This window comes from Microcebus murinus, chromosome 9 (genome assembly GCF_040939455.1).
Source record: "Microcebus murinus isolate Inina chromosome 9, M.murinus_Inina_mat1.0, whole genome shotgun sequence".
Taxonomy (NCBI): Eukaryota; Metazoa; Chordata; class Mammalia; order Primates; family Cheirogaleidae; genus Microcebus; species Microcebus murinus.
Window position 1 is genome coordinate 93,490,036 of NC_134112.1, and position 23,682 is coordinate 93,513,717.

At 36.9% G+C, this 23,682-nt stretch overlaps 1 protein-coding gene across 3 annotated transcripts in view; it reads right to left on the minus strand.

The window, feature by feature from the left end:
- TPK1 (thiamin pyrophosphokinase 1) overlaps nt 1-23,682 on the minus strand; it is a 357,684-nt gene that overhangs the window by 145,426 nt on the left and 188,576 nt on the right. For all 3 annotated transcript variants that reach the window (XM_012768143.2, XM_012768142.2, XM_012768141.3), the window contains one exon: nt 3,769-3,915. In XM_012768143.2, the coding sequence (XP_012623597.1) occupies nt 3,769-3,915 (147 nt within the window). The remainder of the gene's footprint in view (nt 1-3,768; nt 3,916-23,682) is intronic.

Here is a 23,682-nt window from a genome sequence, read left to right on the forward strand (position 1 = left end):
CTGTAAGTATATAATACATATTGAATTTTGAAGATTTAGCACCCCACAAAGAGAATGTAAAATATCTCACTAATAATTTTTATATTATTAATATATGTTGAAATAATACATTGGATGTATCGGGTTAAATAAAGTATATATAATTAATTTCAAAAAAAAGCAAAAAAACCACAAAATTACAATAGAATTTACAGGGCATTATGTTTGGGGATGTAAGCTATGCAGATACATTTAACATGATTATTATGCCTGGATAACTGTGGGTTCTGCTTTAGTAAATGACTAAAACCTAACACATTGTATGTTATATATCCCTATAAATTATGTAGGGTCATGATTCTAGAATTTCTTTGAAGACTCCAGTTTCTGGCAGTTGCAGAGCGACAGTGTTCTGTGTAACAGTGTTTCCTCTTCCTGGGCCCACAGGCTTCGTTTCCTAGATTTCCTTGCAGCTGGACTGGGATAGCATAACTTGCATTCTCACCAAAGGGTGACACAGGTCATGCCCAGGCCTGGCCTTGGAAGACATGCAGAGTGACTTCCTAGCAATCTTCTCCCCTGCTGTAGCAATGTGTTCCAGTTGGCTAAGATATTAAACGGAGGGTGCTACCCAAACCACATTTCCCATTAACGAGAAAAAAACTTAATAAACTTAATCTCTGGTAAGCCTCTCAGATTTGAGGTTAATTATTACTGCAACATAGACAGGGTAAGTACCAACTTGCAGAGGCAGTATTGTAGATTATTGGCCTGACAAAGTGAAGACAATAAAAAATTCTAGAAGAAAATTAAGATAATCTTTTAAAATGTGTCAAAACATCTGTGAAAAAATTTAAAAATACTGCTCAAAAGCCAAAAACTAAGCTTTGACATAAAAAGAAGACCAAAGTGAACTTTCATCTTAAGGGTGTTTACCAAATAGGATGAACTTGGGCTTCAGTTGCTAAGGCCTCCTAGTATTGAAGGTCACAAGGAGACAAAGCCCAAGGCCTGCCCAAGGTGGAAATCTGAAAGGAGGCTGCACCATACAAAGCAGAGATCCTAAATATCAACATGAATAGAAACAACACTCCCCTTGGACTGCTAGGAAAACTGCCCGAACAAACCTTGGCACTCCATAGCTGAGAAGAGGGAAAAAAATCTCCCTTGAGCATTTGCAACCAGGTGTCAAATTCCCAGCAGTATCATTATGCATTCTTGATTTATACTGCCAACATGGTCCAAAAAAGCCTCAAACAAAATGTTCTAAGTTGTTAATGCCCCCACAGAACTGGGCTAGGAGCCTGGCAACAGCAAATACAAATTCTCCTTGGGCTTACTTTTTAACCCACGTCTCAAATAATTCCGACAGGCAACATTCTCAGAAATGTGAGGTCATGGCCCAAACTCATAAACCACAGAAGAAATTGAGGTTATGAAATAGAAAAGAAAAAGTCAACATAAGAGACAGTTGACTTACATTAGAATTATTCTAGAATATAAAATAAGTTTGATAATTATGTTTTAAGAAAGAACCTTGAAAATGTGAGTAAAGGGCAAGCATACAAGAAAAGAACCATTGTGGCAGCAATTAAAAACGCAGTGGGTGGCAGAACAGACACAGCTGAAGTGGGACAGGGAAGTAGAGTACAGAGGTGATAAAGCACTTCAGAATACAGCCCAGAGTGACTGAGACATAGAAAATACGAGAGAAAAGTTCTGAGATATGTATGATACAAATAGTGGATCGTATATGCATTTAATTGGAGGTGCAGAAGAAAGGAGAAAGTGCTAAGGGCAATATTTGACATCATAATGATTGGAAGTTTTCCAGAACTGATGACAGATAGTAATGCATGGGATGGAGGAAATCCAATGAATCCCAAGCTGAACGAATTCTGGAAAGTTCACAATTATACCAATTACAGTGAAGATGCAGGATACCAAAAACAATGAAAAGATCTTAAGAGCAAAAGTCATTTTGTTAGATGTGGATTTTTCTATTAGATAATCTTACAATTACACTTTTAAAAAAAATGACTGCACTACCTCTTTAACTAATAATCTATTAAACATATTATCTACACAGGGACAGTTACGACAGCTTTAGTTAACATACCATCAATTCAATACAATATAACAAAGCTTAATGCTTCACGATGGTAGAAAGTTTTAAAACTTCAGAAATTGTTGTTTAACAAATAAGAAATCTAAGAAGCATATCCATGCATGTCACACCACTAACTGAAATCTTTTAAGACTAGAAAACTAATTGCAATACTGATTGTGAAGAGCCTTAAATTCCACACAAAGGAGTGTGAACTCTTTTGCCATAGGTCTTGGGAAGTTCTTGTCTTCTAACATTTTTCTATACTATATTCTATATTTTAGCTGCACAGAACTCCCTGACGATTCTATGATACATCCTGCACCTCTATGTTTCTTTACTGGCTCCTACTGGCTTGAATGATTTTCCCATCATCTCCAATAACAAACATCTACTTGTCCTTGAAGATTTTGTCGGAATGTAAGTTCAATGGGAGACATGTTTCATGAAGGCAAGTGTTTTTGTCTCTCTTTCTCTCTCTCTCTTTCTCTCTCTTTCTTTTTTTACTGATGTATCCATAGAAAAGAGTCTGGCATACAGCAGGTACTCAGTAAATAGTTGTTGAATTAATTGAGTGAATAACATGTGAGTGCCTCTGCAGAGACTTTCCCTATAACACTTAGATTATTTATTCTTTCGTCATCTTTAGGCACTAATCTTTTAACATTGCATTGCGATTACATTTTTTATAAATGTCTCCTTCATTGGGCATAAACTGGAGAGCAGTGCAAGAGATAGGGAGCAGGCACTGCATAGCTGTTTGATGACCAAATAAATGAATAGCATGGACTTTGAAATCTGAATTCTTCTGCTCCTCTTGTACAAGTGGAATAAACAAGGCCAGAAAATGCAAAGAGCCAGGAAAAAAATGCAAAACTGGCTCAACAATGGTAAGCAGTCATGAAATTTGCCATATTAACCAAACAATAATTTTTAGTAATGACATGCCACAGATAGTGGACATCAGACAGGGTAAAAGCAAAACTGTAAGTAGTAGCACACTACACCGAGAGACAAAAAGTAAAACAATTGCCTACTGTCTTAAAAAAAATGTTACCAAATAATTATTTTTTAAACTGAAATCCACCAATCTTATAAAATTTATTTATTAAGCATTCTGTTCAATGTACTACATTGATAGAAAATTTCCTCAATATTTGTCATTGGAAATAAATGACATTATCACTAGCAATTTATTCTGAGGCAGTGAAATTAATAATCAGACAACTTATGAATAGTCAAAGCTAAAGATTTTTTAAAGTGCTTCACAAAATCAAATCCAGTTTCCAATTATAACGACGACACTCAAAATATATGAGATTTTCATTAGAAATATTTGCAAGCCTTTTGTTTCCCCTGTTGAGGTTTCTCTCAAGTGCCATTCACAATCAGCTGCTCAAAATGCAAAAGCACTAAACTTAATTCTAAGTCAATTTAATTCAAAGTTACAAGGTTTTCTCTTTTTTCCTGGGCACAAGAAAATGAAAACTTTGGGGCTTCTCGCCCACATGTTTGCTGGTTAGTGACCTGGGGCAGAAAACTAAAGTAGCCCCCAGCAAGCACACCTGGCCAGCCTCATTCAGAGACCAAACACACAAGCAGGGAGTGTTTTCTTTGAGTCTACTCAAAGGTTAGAGGTTTTGAGAAGTGAAGTGCTCACGTTGTATTTACTTTTCACTTACTGGTTGGAGCAGGTAGATGAGAGATCCCTCTTGGATCATTATAATTGGCGAAGGAGTGATGCGAGTAGCTTGGAACAGGGTGTTCACAGATGCCATAATCTGGTCAAAGCGCCCCGCGAGGCCCCCGAGCGTCACGATCACGTCAACCTAAGCAAGGCAAAGGTAAAACCGGGGGTCACATATTTAAAGAATTTTAAGTAATTAAATAGCATCAAACACCTAAATAGAGCTTTCAATACTGTAGTTTATTTGATGAGCAATAAAGAAAATGCATCATTCCTGTTCTTCAGATAAAGACATTAAGTTACTTGTTCAATGACACACAGCTGGGCAGCAGCAAGGCCAGGTGTCAAGACCAACTCTTTTGAGTACATATTCTGAGTTTTTTCCATTTGCCTATTCACCCAGAAAACTAGCCAACTCTTCCTTTAAAACTCCACTTATGTGTTCCTTTCACGTGGAAGTCTTCTCTGATTTATAATTATCAGCATAGTCAAAGCCGATACATCAATTATAAAAGAGGAAGGATGGAAGAACTTAATTAAAATATTATAAGAAAACCTTACATACAGTAAAAACTGACAGTAACATTCATTCTATCTGTTATAAAATAGAAATTGTTTAAAAATAGGGAGCGTTTGGTTTTTAGGTTTTAAAAGTTACCTTTGATTTTTAAAAAGCTTAGATAATATATAGTCCATGAAGATGGCATAATTTTAGAAAAATAACCTGGTACCCAAGCACTGATAGAACCTATAGGAATAATAAGTGCTATAAGATCCATGAAGCCAAAGGCTGTGTTTCTCTGGTTCAGTGGTTATAGCCTGGTATTTTTGCATAGTGCCTCGCAAACCAAGTGCTCAAGAGTTTGATGAACAAATAAACGAAGACATTGAAAAAAAAGACTCACTAGCCTAAAGAAGAAATAAATTCACTGCTATACTGTGAGAATATGTAAATCAGAATGGGGTTCCATAAAAACACTAAAAGTAAATTACAGAGAAAAACCAAGAAGTTTGAAATGAGTTTCCCATTTCTGACCTTGGCTGAGTATAGTGAGAATGGGAATTTTTACTTTGGATAAAAGAGTTCATGCCAAACCTAAAATACTTTAAGACAGGAAAACCACACATCTCTAAGGACCTATTCTTCTCCTTGGAGATCCTTCTAGAACTCCAAGAATTATTAGGTTTGGGGCTCCAGAAGACCAAACATCCTAGAAAGCATGTACTCTGAATACATGGGCAAAGCCAGGGACATCTGTCAATCTTCAGAGGAAAGAGGTAATTTATTAATGATAAGCAATTAGACTTAGACTTGTCAAAGAAATGGATTCTGTTTGGGAAATCAAGTTAGGTAAATGGCTTCTATTCATGTTTAGGAGATATTTATTAAGAGGGACACTCCAGGCCATTTGGGAAAGGCCCAGAGATTACATATGACCTAAAAAGAACTAATGAGAATTTGCTTGAAACTAAAGATAAATACAACAGAAGAAGTGTACGAAATATAGAAAAAGTTTTAAGGCACCAGTAAAAAGCCCAGACCATATTCCTATCCATATAATCCTAAATTCACATCAGAAGCAAGGCCTGACAAAAGTTTATTCACTATGCAGATTCTGGAATCCCTTTTTTAGGTTCTCAGTTTTTCATTACTAGGCTCTAAACCTTGAGGGATCCCATAACCTTTAAGACTGAGATTTAATCCCGTTCTTCTACAATGGGACATCATTCACGCAATGAATAAGCAATACCTGGAAGTCAATCACTGGATTTTTCAGAAGAAAGTAGGAGCACGATTACTTCTCATCACTACTCATTTTCCCTACAGGAAGTATTTAGCAAGACTGATTAAACACATTAGAGGATCAATTCAAGCAGCAGGTGGGGTGGGGGAGGAATTGGCATCATACGATTTTTGCAGTTCTCTAGTTCTGGCTGTGACTAGGACAGCTGATCTTCACAGATACAAGAAAAAGGACATATACTACCCCTGCATTTTTACATAGGTTTTACCAAGCTAGATTAATGTCTTTTAAGACAATAATGCCACTGGGACAGGATATTCAATCTAAAATAGACAATCTGTAGACTGCAGGGGTGCCTTTTCTAAGTGAAGCCAAATTCCTGTGTGCATATATTTCTAATATCACCCAGCCATACTTTGTTATGACTACCGGCATACTTGTCTCTCTCCTTCTGGAGGAGGCCTACGAATCACAGCCACTAGCACAGAGTTTACAACAAGAGTAGACAACAGGTATTTACTGAGCTTCCCTGAACATGTACAAACTCAGGAAGAACTGACTAAATAATTAGAGAGGCAAAAAACTAATTATTAGGCTGAGTTAATATCTAACTCCTACAAAATAGTATTTCCTTACTTGGCAAGGATTCCAAGAGTTAGTAGTTTTTGAAAAAGGTTACCGTGTCACATGTATTACCCCAGATAGATATTTGATTAATTTATAAGCTTCATTTACAAGGGAATGACAAATAATAAAAACTCAACAATTGATCATTTACCATGTGCTAGGAAATATTCTAAACACTTACAATATATCAAGTAAAGAAGGTGAAAATCCCAGCCTTCATGGAGCTGATATTCACATGGAGGATAATATAAGTTTGATAAAAAATAAAATAATGAGTAGAGAAAGGGAGATCAAAAATGCTGGTTGGGAGGCTGCTTCAACTTTAGAGGATAGCTAGAGTAGTCTACATTGAAAAATTAATAGAGCAGCAGCAAAGACCCAAAAGAGCTTGAAGGAATTAGCTACATATATGGAAAATTGGGGCAACGGTGAGTGTTGAGGTGATCTTTTAGAAAACAGACTATAGGAAAGCCATGAAGAAGTTACATAACCCAAGACCATGTCAGAGAGTTTCAGGAGGTTAGTGTCTAGAACAAAATGAGAGATTAAGTGGGAGGAGTAGGGAAAAAATCAAAATAAAATATGAGTTAGATTTATATAGAGCTTTGTTAAGTCATTCATTATAAAGCCCTTGCCTTCTATTGGGATTAAATGAGGAGCCATTTTGAGTAGAGGAGAGATATGATCTATATATTTTAAAAAGTCACCATGCTGAGTGTGTTAAGAATTAACTGTAAGGAGGCAAGGCGAGAGTTAGAAGACAGCAAGTGATCAGTGTAGAAAGACAGACAAGAGATAAGTTTCCTAGCCCTTATCACTCGTTAAACATGATTATTCATGGCATCTACATTGCAAAACACAGTGGTCAATTCACAATCCTTATATTACTTGATCCATCATCAATATCTCACAAATGAAAAAGAGTAAAGATAGCTTAAGAGATTTATGGGACACCATCACGTGTAACAAGTTACTCATTACCAGTGTACGCAATGGAGAAAATTGAAAAAGGGACAGAAAACATATCCAGAGACGTAACAGCAGAAAACTTCCTGAGCCTGAGGAAGGAAATAGAAAGCCAGATCCAGGAAGTCCCAAAGAAACCAAATCACATGAATCCCAAAAGACTCACACCAAGACACATCGTCAATTGTCAAACGTTAAAGACAAAGAGAGAGCATTAAAAGCAGCAAGGGAAAAATGAATTGTCACATATGAAGGAGACTACGTAGGATTATCAGCGATTTCTCAACTGAACTGTTACCGGCCAGAAGGGAGTTGGATGATATATTCAAAATCCTGAAAGAAAAACAAACAAAACAAAAAAAGCTCCACCAACAAAGAATACCACAGCAAGCAATCTTGTCTTCTAAAAATGAGGAAGTTGTAAAGACTTTCTCAAACAAAAACAGAGTTTATCACCACCAGACTTGCCTTATAATGCTAAAGGGAGTTCTTTAAGCAGAAGGAAGAGGTCGCTAATTAGTAAAACAAAAACATATAAAAGAAAACATTAACAAAAAGTAAAACAGTAAGTAGGCTGTCAAATCCAAAATGCTCTAATATTGTAATGGCAGTGGGTAAATCAAATATATCTTTAGTGTAAACATCAAAAGGCAAAGTTATTAAAAACAACTACAGCTAAGAATGTATATTTCGAAATAGATAAAGGACAGGATTTTAAAATATTCTTACCACAAAGTGATGACAAATATTTGGGGTGATGGGCATGATAATTAACCTGATTTAATCAATCCACAATGTATACCTGCTTTCTACCCCATAAACATATACAATTATCATCAAATAAAAAACTAAAAATAATATACTTGTGCACACATACAAGTACTAAGCACAGACTTATTATGCCATATTTTTAATATGTTATTTGTATAAAATCAAATTCTGATTGATTTCTGCATATTTCTTGCCCTCAAGTCAGGATATTTTACAGAGATCTTTCTTGTTAGCAATGGAAAATGGGGTGGGAGTAAGGGTTGCCTTTGGCTTTTCACATGCAATCATATCTAGCAAAAAGAACCTTGAAACCCTGGATTAATACATTGGAGATCTGACTACAGTATTGCCTACGGTTTAAATCACTGTGTAAACATGTAGAAGTTACATGGCCTCCTTGTGACTCAGGGCTCCTCATCTATCAAGGTAAGGGATAGACTAAATTCACCAAGGTATTTTTCAAGATTCCTTTCACTACTTATAGTCCATATATGGCTCTCTGGTTTCTACTGTAATAAGTTAAATAATAATTGTGCCCATTTTGTTCAGAAAATAAATGAAAACCTTAGCTTTGCATTTTTTACCTTAACAGAATCATGACAAGACTGGCTAAAGGATATACAACACCAAAAAGGAGAAGCAATTTCATTTTTCTATTACAGTACAGCAGCAAAAATCTTCAAGTAAACAGATAACAGGTTTTTCTCCATTTGTCCTTAAAAAGACTTGGAGACAGGCTGCATAAAGTCTACAGCAGGGACAGTGTCTGTCAGCACATTTTAATTACATTTATTTTCCATAAATTGAATTCTGGGGATGCATAAATGGACAGTTTCTTTGTGGCTCTCCCTAATAGATAGGGTGATCACACAATTTAATGCACAAACTAAGACATTTTGGGAAGTAAAAAGGGATATTATAAACAATTACAGCATGAATACAGGCATAAACTTGGACCTTCTCATGTAAACCAAGATGTGTGTTTTCCCTACTGATTGAGAGTTATAACTAGCATTAGCACAGCCAACTTAACAAAATTATATACTAGGGTATAAAAAAATAGACATTATGCGTGACAAGCTCCCTTTAACTTTTGAAGATCTGCAACTATACTACAGTGAGGCCTCAATAGAATAATGAAATTCTCTGGTCCAACTGTTTTATCCTAAAATTCAAAGATGGTAAAGCCAATGCAGAACATGGAGGAAAGAGTGGAGTCAAGATAACATGGAGGAAAGAGTGGAGTCAAGATAGAAGAAAACAACAAAAACAGCAATATCAACACATGCTATAATAAGCGTATGAAATAATTCTAGTGATTGATGTGAAGGCAGTACAATGAGGAACCAAAGAAATTAAAGACCTCAGATTTTATGGTACTGAGATAAGCTACACTGACAAACACAGGATATGCCTTGTTGGATCCCAGCAGGCTGTGAAAATACTACTACAGGAATTCTGTTTCAATTTCAACCAGGCTACATTTTCATGTAAGGCTCAGTTTAAATGTAATCCTATTTGGGTGAGGAAGAAATCATGCCTCTTGCAATGGCAAAACTATGAGGTTTCCATTCACAGATAAGAAGTCCAAGAAAATTCAGGATTTTTCTCGAATAATTCTTACTCCATCCTCCCTACTGCGGCCTTAATTCAGGCACATAATTTTCACGTGGTTAAACCCAATGGCCTTTTGCATGGCCTTCTTACCTACTGTACCCGCAGAGTTTGGTATTCACGGGAGGTCCTGGAACCAATCCCCCACCGATACCAAGGGAGGATGGAACTCCATTCTCAGAAAACACAAGATTTCAAACCTTAGTGCTTGGACCACCACCTTGCCCTTGTTCCTTTGTAAAGGGTGTCATTAATGTATTTCCAAAGGATGGCTACTACCATTACCATCTAAAAAAAAATGAACTTGTTTGGACAGAGTGTGTTCATCCTACTTTGTCAAACTGTTAACCTATTGTTATTAAGAAATATCATAGGCATGTTGTCTGCTCTGACAAATTACTATAGACTAGGTAGCTTAAACAACATTTATTTCTCACAGTACTGGAGGTTGGGAAGTCCAAGATCAAGGGGTCAGCAGATTCATTTCTGCTGAGGACCTTCTTCCTGGTTTGCAGATGGCCATCTACTCCTTGTACACTCACATGGGGGAGGACAGAGAGAGAGAAAGAAAATTCTTTTTCTTTTTATAAGGGCTAATCCCATTCATGAGAGCTCCATCCCCATAACCTAATTACCTTCCAAAGGCCCCACTTTCTAATAACACCACATTGAGGGGTAGAATTTCAACATATGAATTTGGGGGCTTTGAGGAGGAAATAAAAACCTTCAGTTCATAGCATATATTTATATAAAACTTTTTTTTTCAAACATGCTATTTTAGAAAAAAGTAAAAAAAAAAAAAAAAAAAAGGAAGAGGAGGGACATGATTATACCTGAAAAGTGAGCAATATATATAAGTTTCTTTGCATTTGAGAAACAATGATCAGGATCTATGTTAAGACACCTGTTTGCTACAAACCATAATGCCCTGGTAAAAAGTTTCAGCCTAAAAGCCCAGGGAGATTATAGCCTCATTAACCCTCTAGCATTGATGCCACTGGATGTCTCAGCTGAGGGGACTCCAAGGTCTTTGTGAAAGTAAAAGAAGAAAGTCTTGCTGGCAGAGGCCCCTGACACACTGGATGGGAACCAGTGGTGGAAGCAGCCAGGCAAGACTGACCAATCCCAGTAAGGTTGTGTGTGGGTGGCAAGGTGGTGGGGGCCGGTGTCCCCATTGATTTATTCTCTTCTAGCTTGTTAAAGGAAACAAAAATAAATATTGTACTAACCAAGTGTGTATGTGTGATTACTCCTTTCTCTCAATATTGTCTACTCTTTGACATCCTGGACCTAAGAGTTTTACCTTTAACTCTGAATACTCAAAATAAACATTTCCCTTATTCTGCTGAGCCCACATAATATTTTGAGGCTCACTCAAGTCAGCACCTCCACTAGGAGAAAGTCTTTGAACACTCCACTGGTGGAAAAGGTCTATTTCCAATGGGCTTTTCACCCATCCTATCAGACTTCTACTGTACTACTATTGACAACGTACCAGGGCGATCTGATTATAAGGGCGTTCACCCAAAAGACAGTATATTCTTAGAGCCAGAAACTAGGTCTCGTTCAGATTGTAGTTCTCAGTCTGTAATACGTAGCAGAGTGGCTGGCACATATATTAATATAATAGATATTTGTTAGCTGAACAGTTACAGTTTTGAGGCTTCAATTTTGGCACAAAAGAAAACCAACCATCACCGAGTATATACTTTAAGGCTAATTTCTAACACCCTGTTCCTCTCTCAAATTCATGATGGAGAAAAATGACTAAAGTGTTATTCTTCAAAGAACATTGTAATTGGTTCTTTTATTACTGTCATTAGGATTTCCATCCTTTGATTCAGCTTGCATACAACCATGACATTATTTTCCCACATTATCTTATGATTTTCTGTTCAAAAGTCTTTAATGGATTACCATTGCCTATAGGCCAAAAGTCAAATTTCTTTTCTAGAGATTATAGATTCTTCATATGTTAATCCCAAACAACGTAACTCTGATGACTGCTGTGACATTTCTCCTTCCTTAGAACTCTTACTGCACACACTGTTTAGACATCGATGTGTTTTTCTTTGTTTAGCCTCAGGTTGCTTTGAAGAATCCCTGAAAGCACTTTAATTTCAGGTACTCCAGTCAAAAGAGTGTAATGGACAATGACTGCGTTCACTCCCAGAATAATGAGATGCTTTTTTGATTTACCCTGGGCAAGGTTTGAATCTTTCAGTTAGACATTTCAAGCCTGGTTATAATAATAGTGCTGTCTTTTCTCACAATGCTATCTTGAGACCTAATATCCCCTTGATGAACTGGACCATGGGTTCTCAAGCCAAATCAATGAGATCCCTGGATATGGGACATTTTTTCCAAATAAACAAAAAACACAGTACTACATCTATAAAAATATGAAAATGTGCTATTTTTCCTCTCCATGTAAATTTGTCAAGGGATAGTAAGAATAAATGTATATGCATTTACATTTCTCTATATCAGGAAGAAAGTAATAAGGAGAGTTGAACAGGATAAATAAAACACACCTCCTGGATTTTTTTACATGATTTTATTCAACTAACTTCTGCTGAAAATTAAATTCTTTAAGAAGAGTAAGGAAAACATTTATGAGTAAAATTACATAAAACGAGGTCTGCATAAATAAATAGCATGGATATTGTAAAATCTACTGGAGATAATTATGGTCTAAACCTCTCACAGTGTCAAGATATGACAATATTCCTAGGGATAAGAAATTCAACTATTCCCTTTTGAATTATAGGGGATATGTGAAATGGAAAGATACATTTTATGTGGTTTAGAATGCTCATAATACCTAGCATAGCATCTCTAACACAGTAGGTATTTAGTGTAAAGTGAAAAATAAAAGTATGATTTATATCATATTCAGAAACAATCGACTATTTGGAAATAGACTTTAAAAGCATATTATAATTTGTATTATATAAATTTTGCCCACAGAAGCTAAATTATTCCTTGGTATTCAAATGAAAAAATTAAAAAATGTATTCTTGGAATCCTACTCAAAAACTACCAGGTATTTTTTACTCTGGCTAAAAATTTTCTAACATATTGGATGCCCTATTCCGACAGTTGACTGTTGGAAAGGACACTAAACAGCCACTTTTCCCACTTCTGTGGAAACTGGGTTATGAAGACCCAGAATCCATATCCTCTTTCTTCAGTCAGTCCCACTACCACTAAGCTGGGAAAAGACAAAAAAATTTTCCAAATCTCTTTGGAAACAAATTGGCTTTGGTAAAAAGATGCTTTGGTCCTAGAAGATTAGTACTTCTGTGTTTCTGATTATTTTTTAATAGCAACTATCCTATCTGGCATTATCATGATTTTTTTTCAACCAACAATATTTCTTGCTTAGCTTCAGCCATAAAATAAGTCTTAGTTGCATATTCTTGTCTAAAATGATACATGAAACTCTTGGTTTCCATGCCTGCATAAATTAGAATCAGCAATTTGCAGTACTTTTGGTGTATCATTTTGCCAAAGTTTAGTGGTATAAAACTCTCTTCATTTTTTATTGACCAGTTATAATAAGTGGCTGTCAGGCTTGTTGTAGTGCAATCCTTAGGTTTAGCAATCTGGTGCAATATAAATAGTTTATGTTAATTATCCCCTCTCCACCTTCTGTGAGAATAGAGAGCATTCTGATTGCAAATTTTGCACTTTGTCATTAACACTCTGGTTTCTAGATATGCACTGGACCATTTTATAATGCCAAATGGGAATGTTAAACATGCTACTGCAGTGACATTAATTACTCAAAGTTTATTTCTTGCAATGTAGTAGGTTTACTTCAGCTAATATGTGGTACACAATCTCATCATCCTCAGGTTTGCCTTCAAGTTATAAGCAATTCTACTTGTTACTTTGCTAAATGTATTCCATATCCATCAGCATCATAGTAAATCTGTAATCTGAGATAAAATTATTGTACAATAATAATTTCCTCTCTGAAATAATTTCTTTTATTTATATGGATACTTTAAAAAAATCAGAATCTTTATGGTCAATTTTATAGGCATCTAAAATCTCTAGTAGGAATTGATGAAGAAACAGAATTAAAATGTAATTGATGTAATTTGATTCAGATATTACTATTTCCCAATATTTCACGGTATCTTAATCTAGCTGTTCGTAATTGGAATTATGTACAATCATATGTATCTTCAGAGGAGAAGGTACATGGTAGATCAGGAGAGAAACTATTATCATCTTATTTCTACTCTGTGCATCTGTGTTTTACTATGCCATTTGCTGTTACAGAATAGTATGTTGACCATGGAATGCTAAGTAGAAATGCTACTGGGAAAGCAGAGGGTCATGGAAAGAAATACAAAGATATTTTCTACTTCCAATGACTCAGAGAGTAGAAGGGTAGAAAGTGAATATTAAAGGATTCCAGTTTTTCCTTTGATTTAAACAGAACTTCCTGAGATACCTAGGCTTATCACCTAACACGAAGAGAAAAACATGTATCTTCTCTTGACTACCTAATTAACCAACTAAAAATACATTGACCTGACATGTACAGCCCTGTAATGAGCAGTAACATCATTCTAGTTTTTCAGTCATGAGCATATTATTTCTTAGAAATGTAGATGCTATTATCACTGTGGACAATGATAATTACAGACATAGGTAATGCACCATGTTAGTCTGTCTGGCTAATAGATATATAGAATAAGAAAGATAAATTTTATAATCTACTAAGCAGTTTCAGGATGTTCTATTACATGTGCATTATTCTTAACAGACGTTCTCTAGATACACTTTCTTCCTCCATCTGCAGTTTCTGCATGTTCTCAAAGCTGTAATTCAAAGTAAAACACGCCTTTTCACGTAAGGTCAGCGTGTACTCTGCAGAGGAACCCTACACCAACCAAATCTGTAATTCTCTGCATGAATAAGAAATTTTATCTAGCAAGTGAGTCATCAAATTGAGATTCCTTGTAAGCAGATAAACTTAACCCTTGTCCCGGGGCCTATAAAAAGTCTGCTTCTCCTCTGGCACGGATGGATTAGGTTGCCACAGCCTCTAAGGTAGTAAGCTTTTTATATCCGTACTAACATCTCCTGAGTCACTTCAAAGCGCTGGGTTTATCTATTTTCTCTTGTTGCACAGCACTATAAAAAAGATTGCTCGTCTCTAAGAAGAAGGAGAAACAGAGATGTGAATTCCTCTTTTGAAGGCTCCTTCAAAATGATTCTAGGAAACAGCCCCACTAGCACAGGCTGATGCCCAGAAATCATCATCTTCTTGTTGCTTCCTTCTCTGATACTCAGCTTGCACAGCATTTGTTCCAAAACCTGAATGTGTAAGTAGTTACTTTGGCACTCAACAAAGAGAACAATGCTTTTATTCACCAAAAAGCAAGGAGTGGTGTATGTAGGCACATAAAAGATCTAAAGCAAATGTACATTTAAGATCTGACATATGAATTTTAGTATGAAGATGAAGGGAAAGGGGCAAGCAGAGGCTAATAAAATAACCCAAGGGAGAAATGATAAATGTCTGAACCAGGGTAGCTGCAGTAAGACTGCAGAGAACACAGTGTGTGCAAGAGAGAGAGAGAGATCTGCAGAATTTCAATGAACTATGACTGATTTTGGGGGGTATGATAGAGTAAAACATATGGTTACTCTTAGGTTCTTGCCAGGTGGGTCAATGGTAGTGCCCTTGAGTGAGAAAGGAAATACAGAAAGAGAAAGTGACATTTTTTGTGAGAAAGATGATGAATTTTGTTTGAGACAATAAAATGAAGTTCCCCTGGTCTTCCAGTTAGCAGGTAGAAATACGGCTTGGGAGTTTAGGAGTAGAGGTATAAATGTGGGAGTTAAGGGCACAGAACTTGTCACTGAAGCCCAGGGAAACAAGACAAAGAATAGGAGCAAGTATGTCAGGATGCCGACAGATCAAAGCCAGGGAGAAAATGAGGGGCTGAAGGAGACTAGGGGGGAGTTTGACAGGACGGGACGGAATGCAGGAATAAACAGTTTTATTCCTTCTGGAGCTAATCCTGATAACACATCCAGCGGCAGTTCCACTTTTGATAGAGTCCTGCTACACTTTGAAGTTTATTTCTTGGGAAAGTGGAAAGGTTGAGAGGATGTGGGCTATCCCCGTGGTTAAAGAACCATCAAGTCTCCAGCTAAGATTGTTCTAGCAGGCACAGTTTTCATGTAAAATAATTGCTTAATATGCAGCAGAAACTAACAACTTGAAACTTCCTAGGGAAACACTTTAAAGGTGAAAGAGTCCATAAAAGGTATTGCTTATTTGCTGATGTGCTAAGAAGTACTTACCTTTATTCTATATTACTTTGAGTTAAGTCATGAAAAGATTATATTCATTCCATGGCAACAGCATATATGAACAGTAAATATATTTTTTCAAGCAAGCGTTTTATTTTGGAATAATTTTAGATTCACTAAAAAGTTGCAAAAACAGTACAGAGAGCATACCCTTTACCTAGTCTCCCTCAATTTTAACATCTTATATTACCATGGTACATTGGTTACAACTAAGATTGATATTGGTCACTACTATTAATTAAACTCTAGAATTTATTCACATTTCATAGGTTTTCTACTAATGTCCTCTTTTTCATTACAAGATAGAAATCAGTTTATCATATTGCATTTAGATGTCATGTCTTCTTCATCTCCTCTGATCTATGATAATTTCTCAGTCTTTCCTTGTTTTTCATGACCTTGAAAATATTTGGTCAGGTAGCTGATAGGATATCCTTCAATGTGAGGTTCTCTGATTTTTTTTAAAAGATTAAACTGTAATTATGGGTTTTTAGGAAAGAATGCCACAAGTGCCCTTTTCAACTTATATCCATATGGGGGGTGGTGCTATTAACATATCACTAATTTTGTTCACTTGATTAAAGTGGTGGCTGCCAGATTTCTCTACTATAAAGTCAGTATTTTTCTCTTTCCAGAATATATTTTTATAGAACACACACACATTTGTTACATTTTGCTTTAGATCAGGGGTCCTCAAACTTTTTAAACAGGGGGCCAAGTTCACTGTCCCTCAGACCGCTGGAGGGCTGGACTATAGTTTAAAAAATAGCTATGAACAAATTCCTATGCACACTGCACATATCATTTTGAAATAAAAAAAACAAACAGGCAAAAACACCTGCATGTGGCCTGCGGGCCGTAGTTTGAGGATGCCTGCTTTAGATGATGTGAAAGATATCAGTTTATCAAAGCAGGCTGTGCTTAGATACCAGCACCCAGAAAGATACTTCTTGGGGTATCCTGGTTCTTCGTATAACACTATGAATCAGATCTTCTTATACTGATCAGTAATGAGTCCAATCAAATACAATTGGCCTTAAATTTGATTGTCAAGTGAGAAGCAACAAATATTATAAACATGAAATAAAGTCATTAGTCCATTTTGAAGAAATAATGTACACCTAAATCCAATACTAATATAAGGTTATTAAGTATGAAATGTCCAATTTCCTTAAGTACTGAGTTAGACAGTTGATCTGGCATTTCATTGACACTGGTTTTATATTTATTGTGAATATACATCCTCACTCTTTCAAATGCATGATTTGGCTTATGATTATCTTCCAAATTTTTTATAGAGTAATTTTTGTGAAACCATGGATAAGTCTAAAATACTTGTTATTTTTGAATATGAGTTCCATTGTGGAAACAATGCAGCGCAGACAGCTTGAAATATCAACGAAGTGTTTGGGAAGGATGTGGCTAATGAACGCACAGTATGTTGATAGTTTGAGGAAGTCAATTCAGGTGATTTTAACCATGAAAATGAGCCACATGGGTGGCCTGAGACCAAGGTGGATAATGATGAGCTGAAAGCTGTAGTGGAAGTGAATCCATCTCAATCTACGCGTGAATTAGCAGCAAGTTCAATGTTACTATTCCAACACTATTGGACCACTAGAAACAAATCAGCAAGGTAAAGAAGCTGGACAGATGGGTTCCACATAAACTAAACAATCATGAGAAGAGAAATCGTCTCGAAGCTTGGCTTTCTTTCCGTCACAACATAAAGGCAAACCATTTTGTCACATTGTATTGTGACATGTGATGAAAAATGGATTCTTTTTGACAATCACAAGTGTTCAGCACAATGGTTGGATAAAGATGAAGTGCCGAAGCACAGTCCAAAACTGAACATTCATCAAAAAAAAGCTAATGGTGTCTTTTTGGTGGTCTAGCACTGGTATTATCTACCACAGCTTCATGAAACCTGGTCATCCGATTACAGCGGATGTCTACTGCAACCGATTGGATGAAATGATGAGGATGCTTGTGATTAAGCAGCCAAGACTGGTCAACAGAGGCCAATGCTCTTGCAAGAGGATGCTCAACCACATGTCACACTAACAATGCTGCTCAAACACCAGACGCTGGACTTGGACCACCATATTCACCAGACCTTGCACCGACTGCCTACCACTTCTTCCAGGCTTTGGATTAACTTCTCGCAGGGAAGAAGATTCGATTCTCAACGTGCTGTGGAAAACGCCTTTGGTGATTTCATCACCACTCGCTCTCCAGGCTTCTTCGCTGCTGGCATAAACAGGCTACCATTAAGATGGCGGAACTGTGTCAATAGTTTAGGTGCATACTTTAATTGTACTGCCTCTCATTTGAGATATAAAAAACTACACTTTTCACTGAAATTGGACATTTCATATTTAATAACCTAAATAGTCAGTGGACAATAACAAAATATTCTAAAACTTAAAGTACTGCTGTTGTTTAAAGATAACGTATCTACCTGAGAAATGCCATGTAGGAATTTAAATAGAAAGACTATCTACTATACTTAACAAAATCTTAATGGTTAATGGTCAAGAGCTCCGACATAATTAAATAATAAATAAACCTAAAATACGTAAATCACGGTTCAGTATTTGCTTGGGCTATTAAAAGAATAAAATAACTTAATAATATGTGTCATAAGCCTATAGTCTTTATGTAGTGTTTAATTTGTAGTCATTTATATTTGTGTGTGTGTCTAAACAAACTTTAGGCATTTGCACTCCTTCGTAGAGCCTATTGAACATCCTTCATTATTTGATTACAAAACTGAAAAATAACATGGTATAACAGAAGGGACATAAAATGTATCGAAGTTTTAGCAAATAAAAGGAGTACGGGTTTAAATCTCTAAAGTGGTCATATTAAAATTAATGGCAACTTTTCTGCCTAAATTTTGACTAATATAAAGTCTGTGTTTAAGATATGATAAATTGAAGTAACTGATCCTGTTGCCATGTAATGCCAGTAAATATCCTAAAGGGACTTTCCCTGTTATTCTTAAGGCTTTATAATCTAGATTTATTTCTGCTTTATCGTAAAGAATGTGCACCTTATATTTTTAGCTGCTTAGTTAGATAGCTTTTAATGTTTTCCACCAAATCCCAAGGTTTAGATCTCAAGTGTGTATCACAGCATCGGAAAATATATGTGTCCTTTGAAGACTCAGTCATTTCATATGGCATCCTGACAATGTATTATTCATGACTCATTTACAGATAAACAATGTGGCAACATGAAAGCAAAGCATTAAAAAATCCCATGTATCAGAGAGTCCTTTTGCAGAAGTATAAAAGTTAAGGGTGATTAGGTTTAAAATCGGCAAACACATAAATAAAGAAGGTAATTTAGGGGAATTTTAAAAAATTAATACCATGTTTTTGATAGTGAACTCCTTTAGGATCAGGACAGAATCTAATCCAAATTCCATAAAGTTCTAATATGTTACACAGTACAGTTCTTTAACCTAGTAAATACTATTTTACATTTAATTTATTTATATCATAATTAACATTTTATTTTATAGTAAGAGTTCTTACTATAAAATATAGATACTTTTGATTACAAATTGATGTTTGTAACTTAATAAGCAGAAAAACAATCTATGATAATTTGACAGAATTTATTAGGTGGAGAAGGATAAAGGATTATTTGATACAGTTTATGTTTATTTTAGGAAGAAATTTTTTAAGGCCCTCATGATCTCACATGGAGGTAGGGGGATGTGTGAGGGGAATTTTGTAATATTTTCCTTTCTAATCTTGCCTTTCTCTTGCTATGACATCAAATAAAATACAATGTTGTCCTTTTAGGTTAAATGGTAAAGTCAGGCAGAAGCTCACAGATATTCTATGTCATATTTGATACAACCACATTTTTCAGTTTGAACGTGAGTTATCTTTGAAAGTTTTAATTTTGAGTAATATAGTCTTCACTTTTTCTAAATATACTTTCTAAAACACCAAACTAATCACCCCATTCTCCTTCGTAAATCTCTTCAAACTATCTGCTAATTTACTGAAGTTGAAGTAGCTAAGAACAGGCACCCCAAAACATACCACTCTAGCATATTATCTATTTAAGTTAAAGGTACTTAAAAAACAGCAGGTTGCAAAAAGATCACTCTGACCTTCCTATTTCTTAAAAGAAAGAGATGAGACTGGGCTCACGCCTATAATCCTAACACTTTGGGAGGCTAAGGCAGGAGGATCACTGAAGCCAGGAGTTGGGGACCAGCCTGGATAAGAGTGAGACCCTGTCTCTACAAATAACTAAAAAAATTAGCCAGGCATAGTTCCAGCCACTTGGGAAGCTGAGGTGGGAAGATTTCTTGAGCTCAGGAGTTTAAGGCTGTAGTGAGTTATGATGATGCCACTGTTCTCTAGCCTGGGCAACAGAGCAAGACTTTGTCTCAGAGCAAAAAAGAAAAGAAAGAAAGAGATGAAATCCCCATGGAAAAGATGCAACATCCTTAATCCTCAAGTATGAAAAGCTGAGGACGAGAGAATTCTGTACAAGCCTTCTTAAAATAATTCTTATCTTCTAAGCCTACCAACATAATTTAGCTATTCCTCACAACTTACTATTCTTTGTCCAATCCAGTACATGAGAACTGACTCTAAGTGCTTCTCTGGGTCTTCATATCTTTATGAGGGTTCCTGTGCCATGTAAAATTTGTATCAAATGAATTTGCATGCTTTTCTCCTGTTAGTCTAGCTTATGTCAATTTAACCTGGGGCCCAGCTGGACCCTAGGGAGGACAGCAGTGGTGTTTTACCCTCCTACAAAGTGCCATCCACACTCTGTGCACTGCGGTACTTCTAGAAACACTCCTCTCCTTTGCTGTATAACTCCTATTTGCTTATTCAGTCTCAGGCTGCTCTAAAAAGCCTTTCTCCTAACTGTGTTATGTTCTACTCTGCTGTGTGTTTTTATAGAGCAGCAGTCCCCAATCTTTTTGGCACCAAGGACCAGTTTTCATGGAAGACAGTTTTTCCACTGACAGGGGAGTGTTGGGGGTGGTGGTTTCAGGATGATTCAAGTGCCTTACATTGTGCAGTCAAACCTCTCTGCAAATGCTGATCTGTGTTTGCAGCTGCTCCCCAGCGCTGGCATCACGGCCTCAGCGCCACCTCATACCATCAGGCGTTAGATTCTCATAAGGATCAAACTAGATCCCGCGAATGCACAGTTTACAGTAGGGTCCCAGTTCCTATGAGACTCTAATGATGCAGCTGATCTGACAGGAGGCGGAGCTTACGCAGTCATGTGACTGATGGGGAGCAGCTGTGAATACAGATGAAGCTTCCTTAACTCACCTGCTTGCCACTCACCTCCTGCTGTGTGGCCTGGCTCCTAACAGGCCATGGACCAGTACCAGTCTACAGCCCGGGGAGGGTGGGGAGGGGGTGTTTGGGGACCACAGCTATAGAGCATAAAACATACCACACTTTCAAGGAGCGCCTTTTATATGCAAAGTACTGCCATCAAGTCGTACACAAGCAGACCCATCTAAGCTTTATGGGCTGTACGGTCAAGCTAGGAAGAACAACTCCACACAAACAATTAGAATTAACAAAATGATTCAAAGTGTTCAGAATGCCCTAAAGGACAAATAAGAGGAGGGGTATGGATTGTAGAGTAGCTAAATCTAACCCTGAGTGATAGTTAAGGAAAGTTAGTCAAACTGCGCCATGCATGGGCTATGCAAAGAAAAGGAAAAATAGGATTCTAGGTAGAGGGGGAAACGTGCAAAAACACCTTAAGGCAGGAGAAAGGGGGGAATATGGCATATTTTAGGAATAGGGAGAAAGACTGGTGCAGGATGGGGCTGGAGAATGCATTGGACTTAAAGCATGTCCAGGCCTGTGGCAGCATTTCTCTCTAAGAAAGAAACTCACTGTTAGGCTGGGGGGAGAGCAGTAAGCTGTCATCTCCCAGCTGCAACCCCTTCAGGACACAGCATATCAATCCACCAATTCTACACTCTTCCCTGGCAACCTCTGCGCCACACTCACAGCCCTCTTGAGCAGCCTGTAGTTCTGACTAAGCACAGGTAGAGTGCAAGTGTGTTGCTCTTTCTGCCCAATGCTGGGGTCTTCTAAGAGGTACTCTTGATTCAGGACTCTCCACTGGATTAGCCAAGACTTTGTTTTGCAGATCACTCCCTCTTCGCCTAGTCTGAGGCTCTCTCTGGATCTGAGTCTTGTTGAGTTTGAGATATGATCATTTGTTTTTAAGGCTCAATGACTGAACACTGTATTACAGATACTATCAGCTAGACACAACAAATGAGACTCACATAACTGCATTCTCAGCTCTTAATAATTTCAATAGAGGTGCTGGGAAAATCGAAACACAGCTGTGAAGATTTATAATTTTTTTTTTCTAAGAAATTCAAAATCAGCCATATCTGGATGAAGGAGATAACTTTCAATTGGCGGTTTTTTATTTCCATTAAAGAAATATTTAATTACAGCAATTTCCTGCTGGAAATAGCACAATACATTTGATGTAGTTCAGCAAAACTACAACAGAGATGAGAAATGTTCGCTCACTTACTTTTGCTGAGTTTGCAGACTGAGCTACTTGCCAATTAGGATAGTTAACGAGGTTTTTCTTCAAAGGAAAAAAAGGATTTACTACCTCAACTTAGGAAATACATGCTAGAGCAGATCGTTGATAAACTTTTGCTAGGCAGTAAATTTTTACGAGAGTTGCCTCTCTTGCACCTATTCCACCCTGCCAAAGGTGTATTAGTCACACGGTTTGAATATATGAGCCATGTGAATTAATCCCACACCCCTCTGCAGCCTAAGACATTCCGGATTCTCTTATCCTCCTTTGCCAAAACCAAGAGTGTTTTTGTTTTGTTTTGTTTTGTTTGTGGTTTTATGGAGAGACCTTAGAAGTCTGATGATGGTGGGAAGTGATGCAAACACTGCCCCTCCAATTCCTTAATCCCCCTACATGTGTAGGGTAAGCAGTTTCTGCGCAGGTGGCAGTTGGAGACAATCAGGGAAACCAGTCCAAAGACACAGCCTATGCAGCAGAACCAAGATAAATCCAAGAAACAAGAGCATGAGTTCAGACTGAGCTGTGTCCCAAGACTGCCTCATCCCATGGGGTTATTAAGGGCAGGTCGAAATGTATTTTCTGTTATTTGTGCTACCAAAGGCCTTCTAATATACCAACATATTTTCCTAGTTTTCTTGGTTTAAAAATACATAATTGATCATACATCTCAACATAAAATTTACTGTCCCTGCCAGAAAAAAGGAAAGGTCAATTGTCATTCAGGGCTTCAGGTTTAATTTTGTAGCTCTTCATTAAACACACTTATAAAACTTTGCGCTATTTCAAAAGGTATCAAAAATACAGTGAAATACAAACTTACGTATGCACTAATTAATGCGATTACACATTTGGATGCTGGGTAAAAATCATTACCGGATACCTTAAACAGCACGTAAATGCAAAACAGTAGGCTCTCCTCTGGCTTTACAAAAAATAAAGTTGATTTTTTATTTGTTGATATGAGTTTGCAATAATGGCCCATAGGCCAAATCGAGGCCACGTTTGTCTGTCTGCTTTGCCCACACAATATTTACATAGACATATTACAGAGACACATACAGTTCTGCATGGCAGCAATCCACTAGCGATGAAGTGCAGTCACTTTAGGCCAAGAATGAGTTTCCAGTTTTAATTGCTTTACACACGGTCCAGTGAACCCGTCTTATGACCTTGTCACTGTGAGATGTTTACATTTGTGACCTCAGCGTTACGTGTACACACCAACATTTTGGCAGCTAAGGACAGATTTATTTGAGAATCAG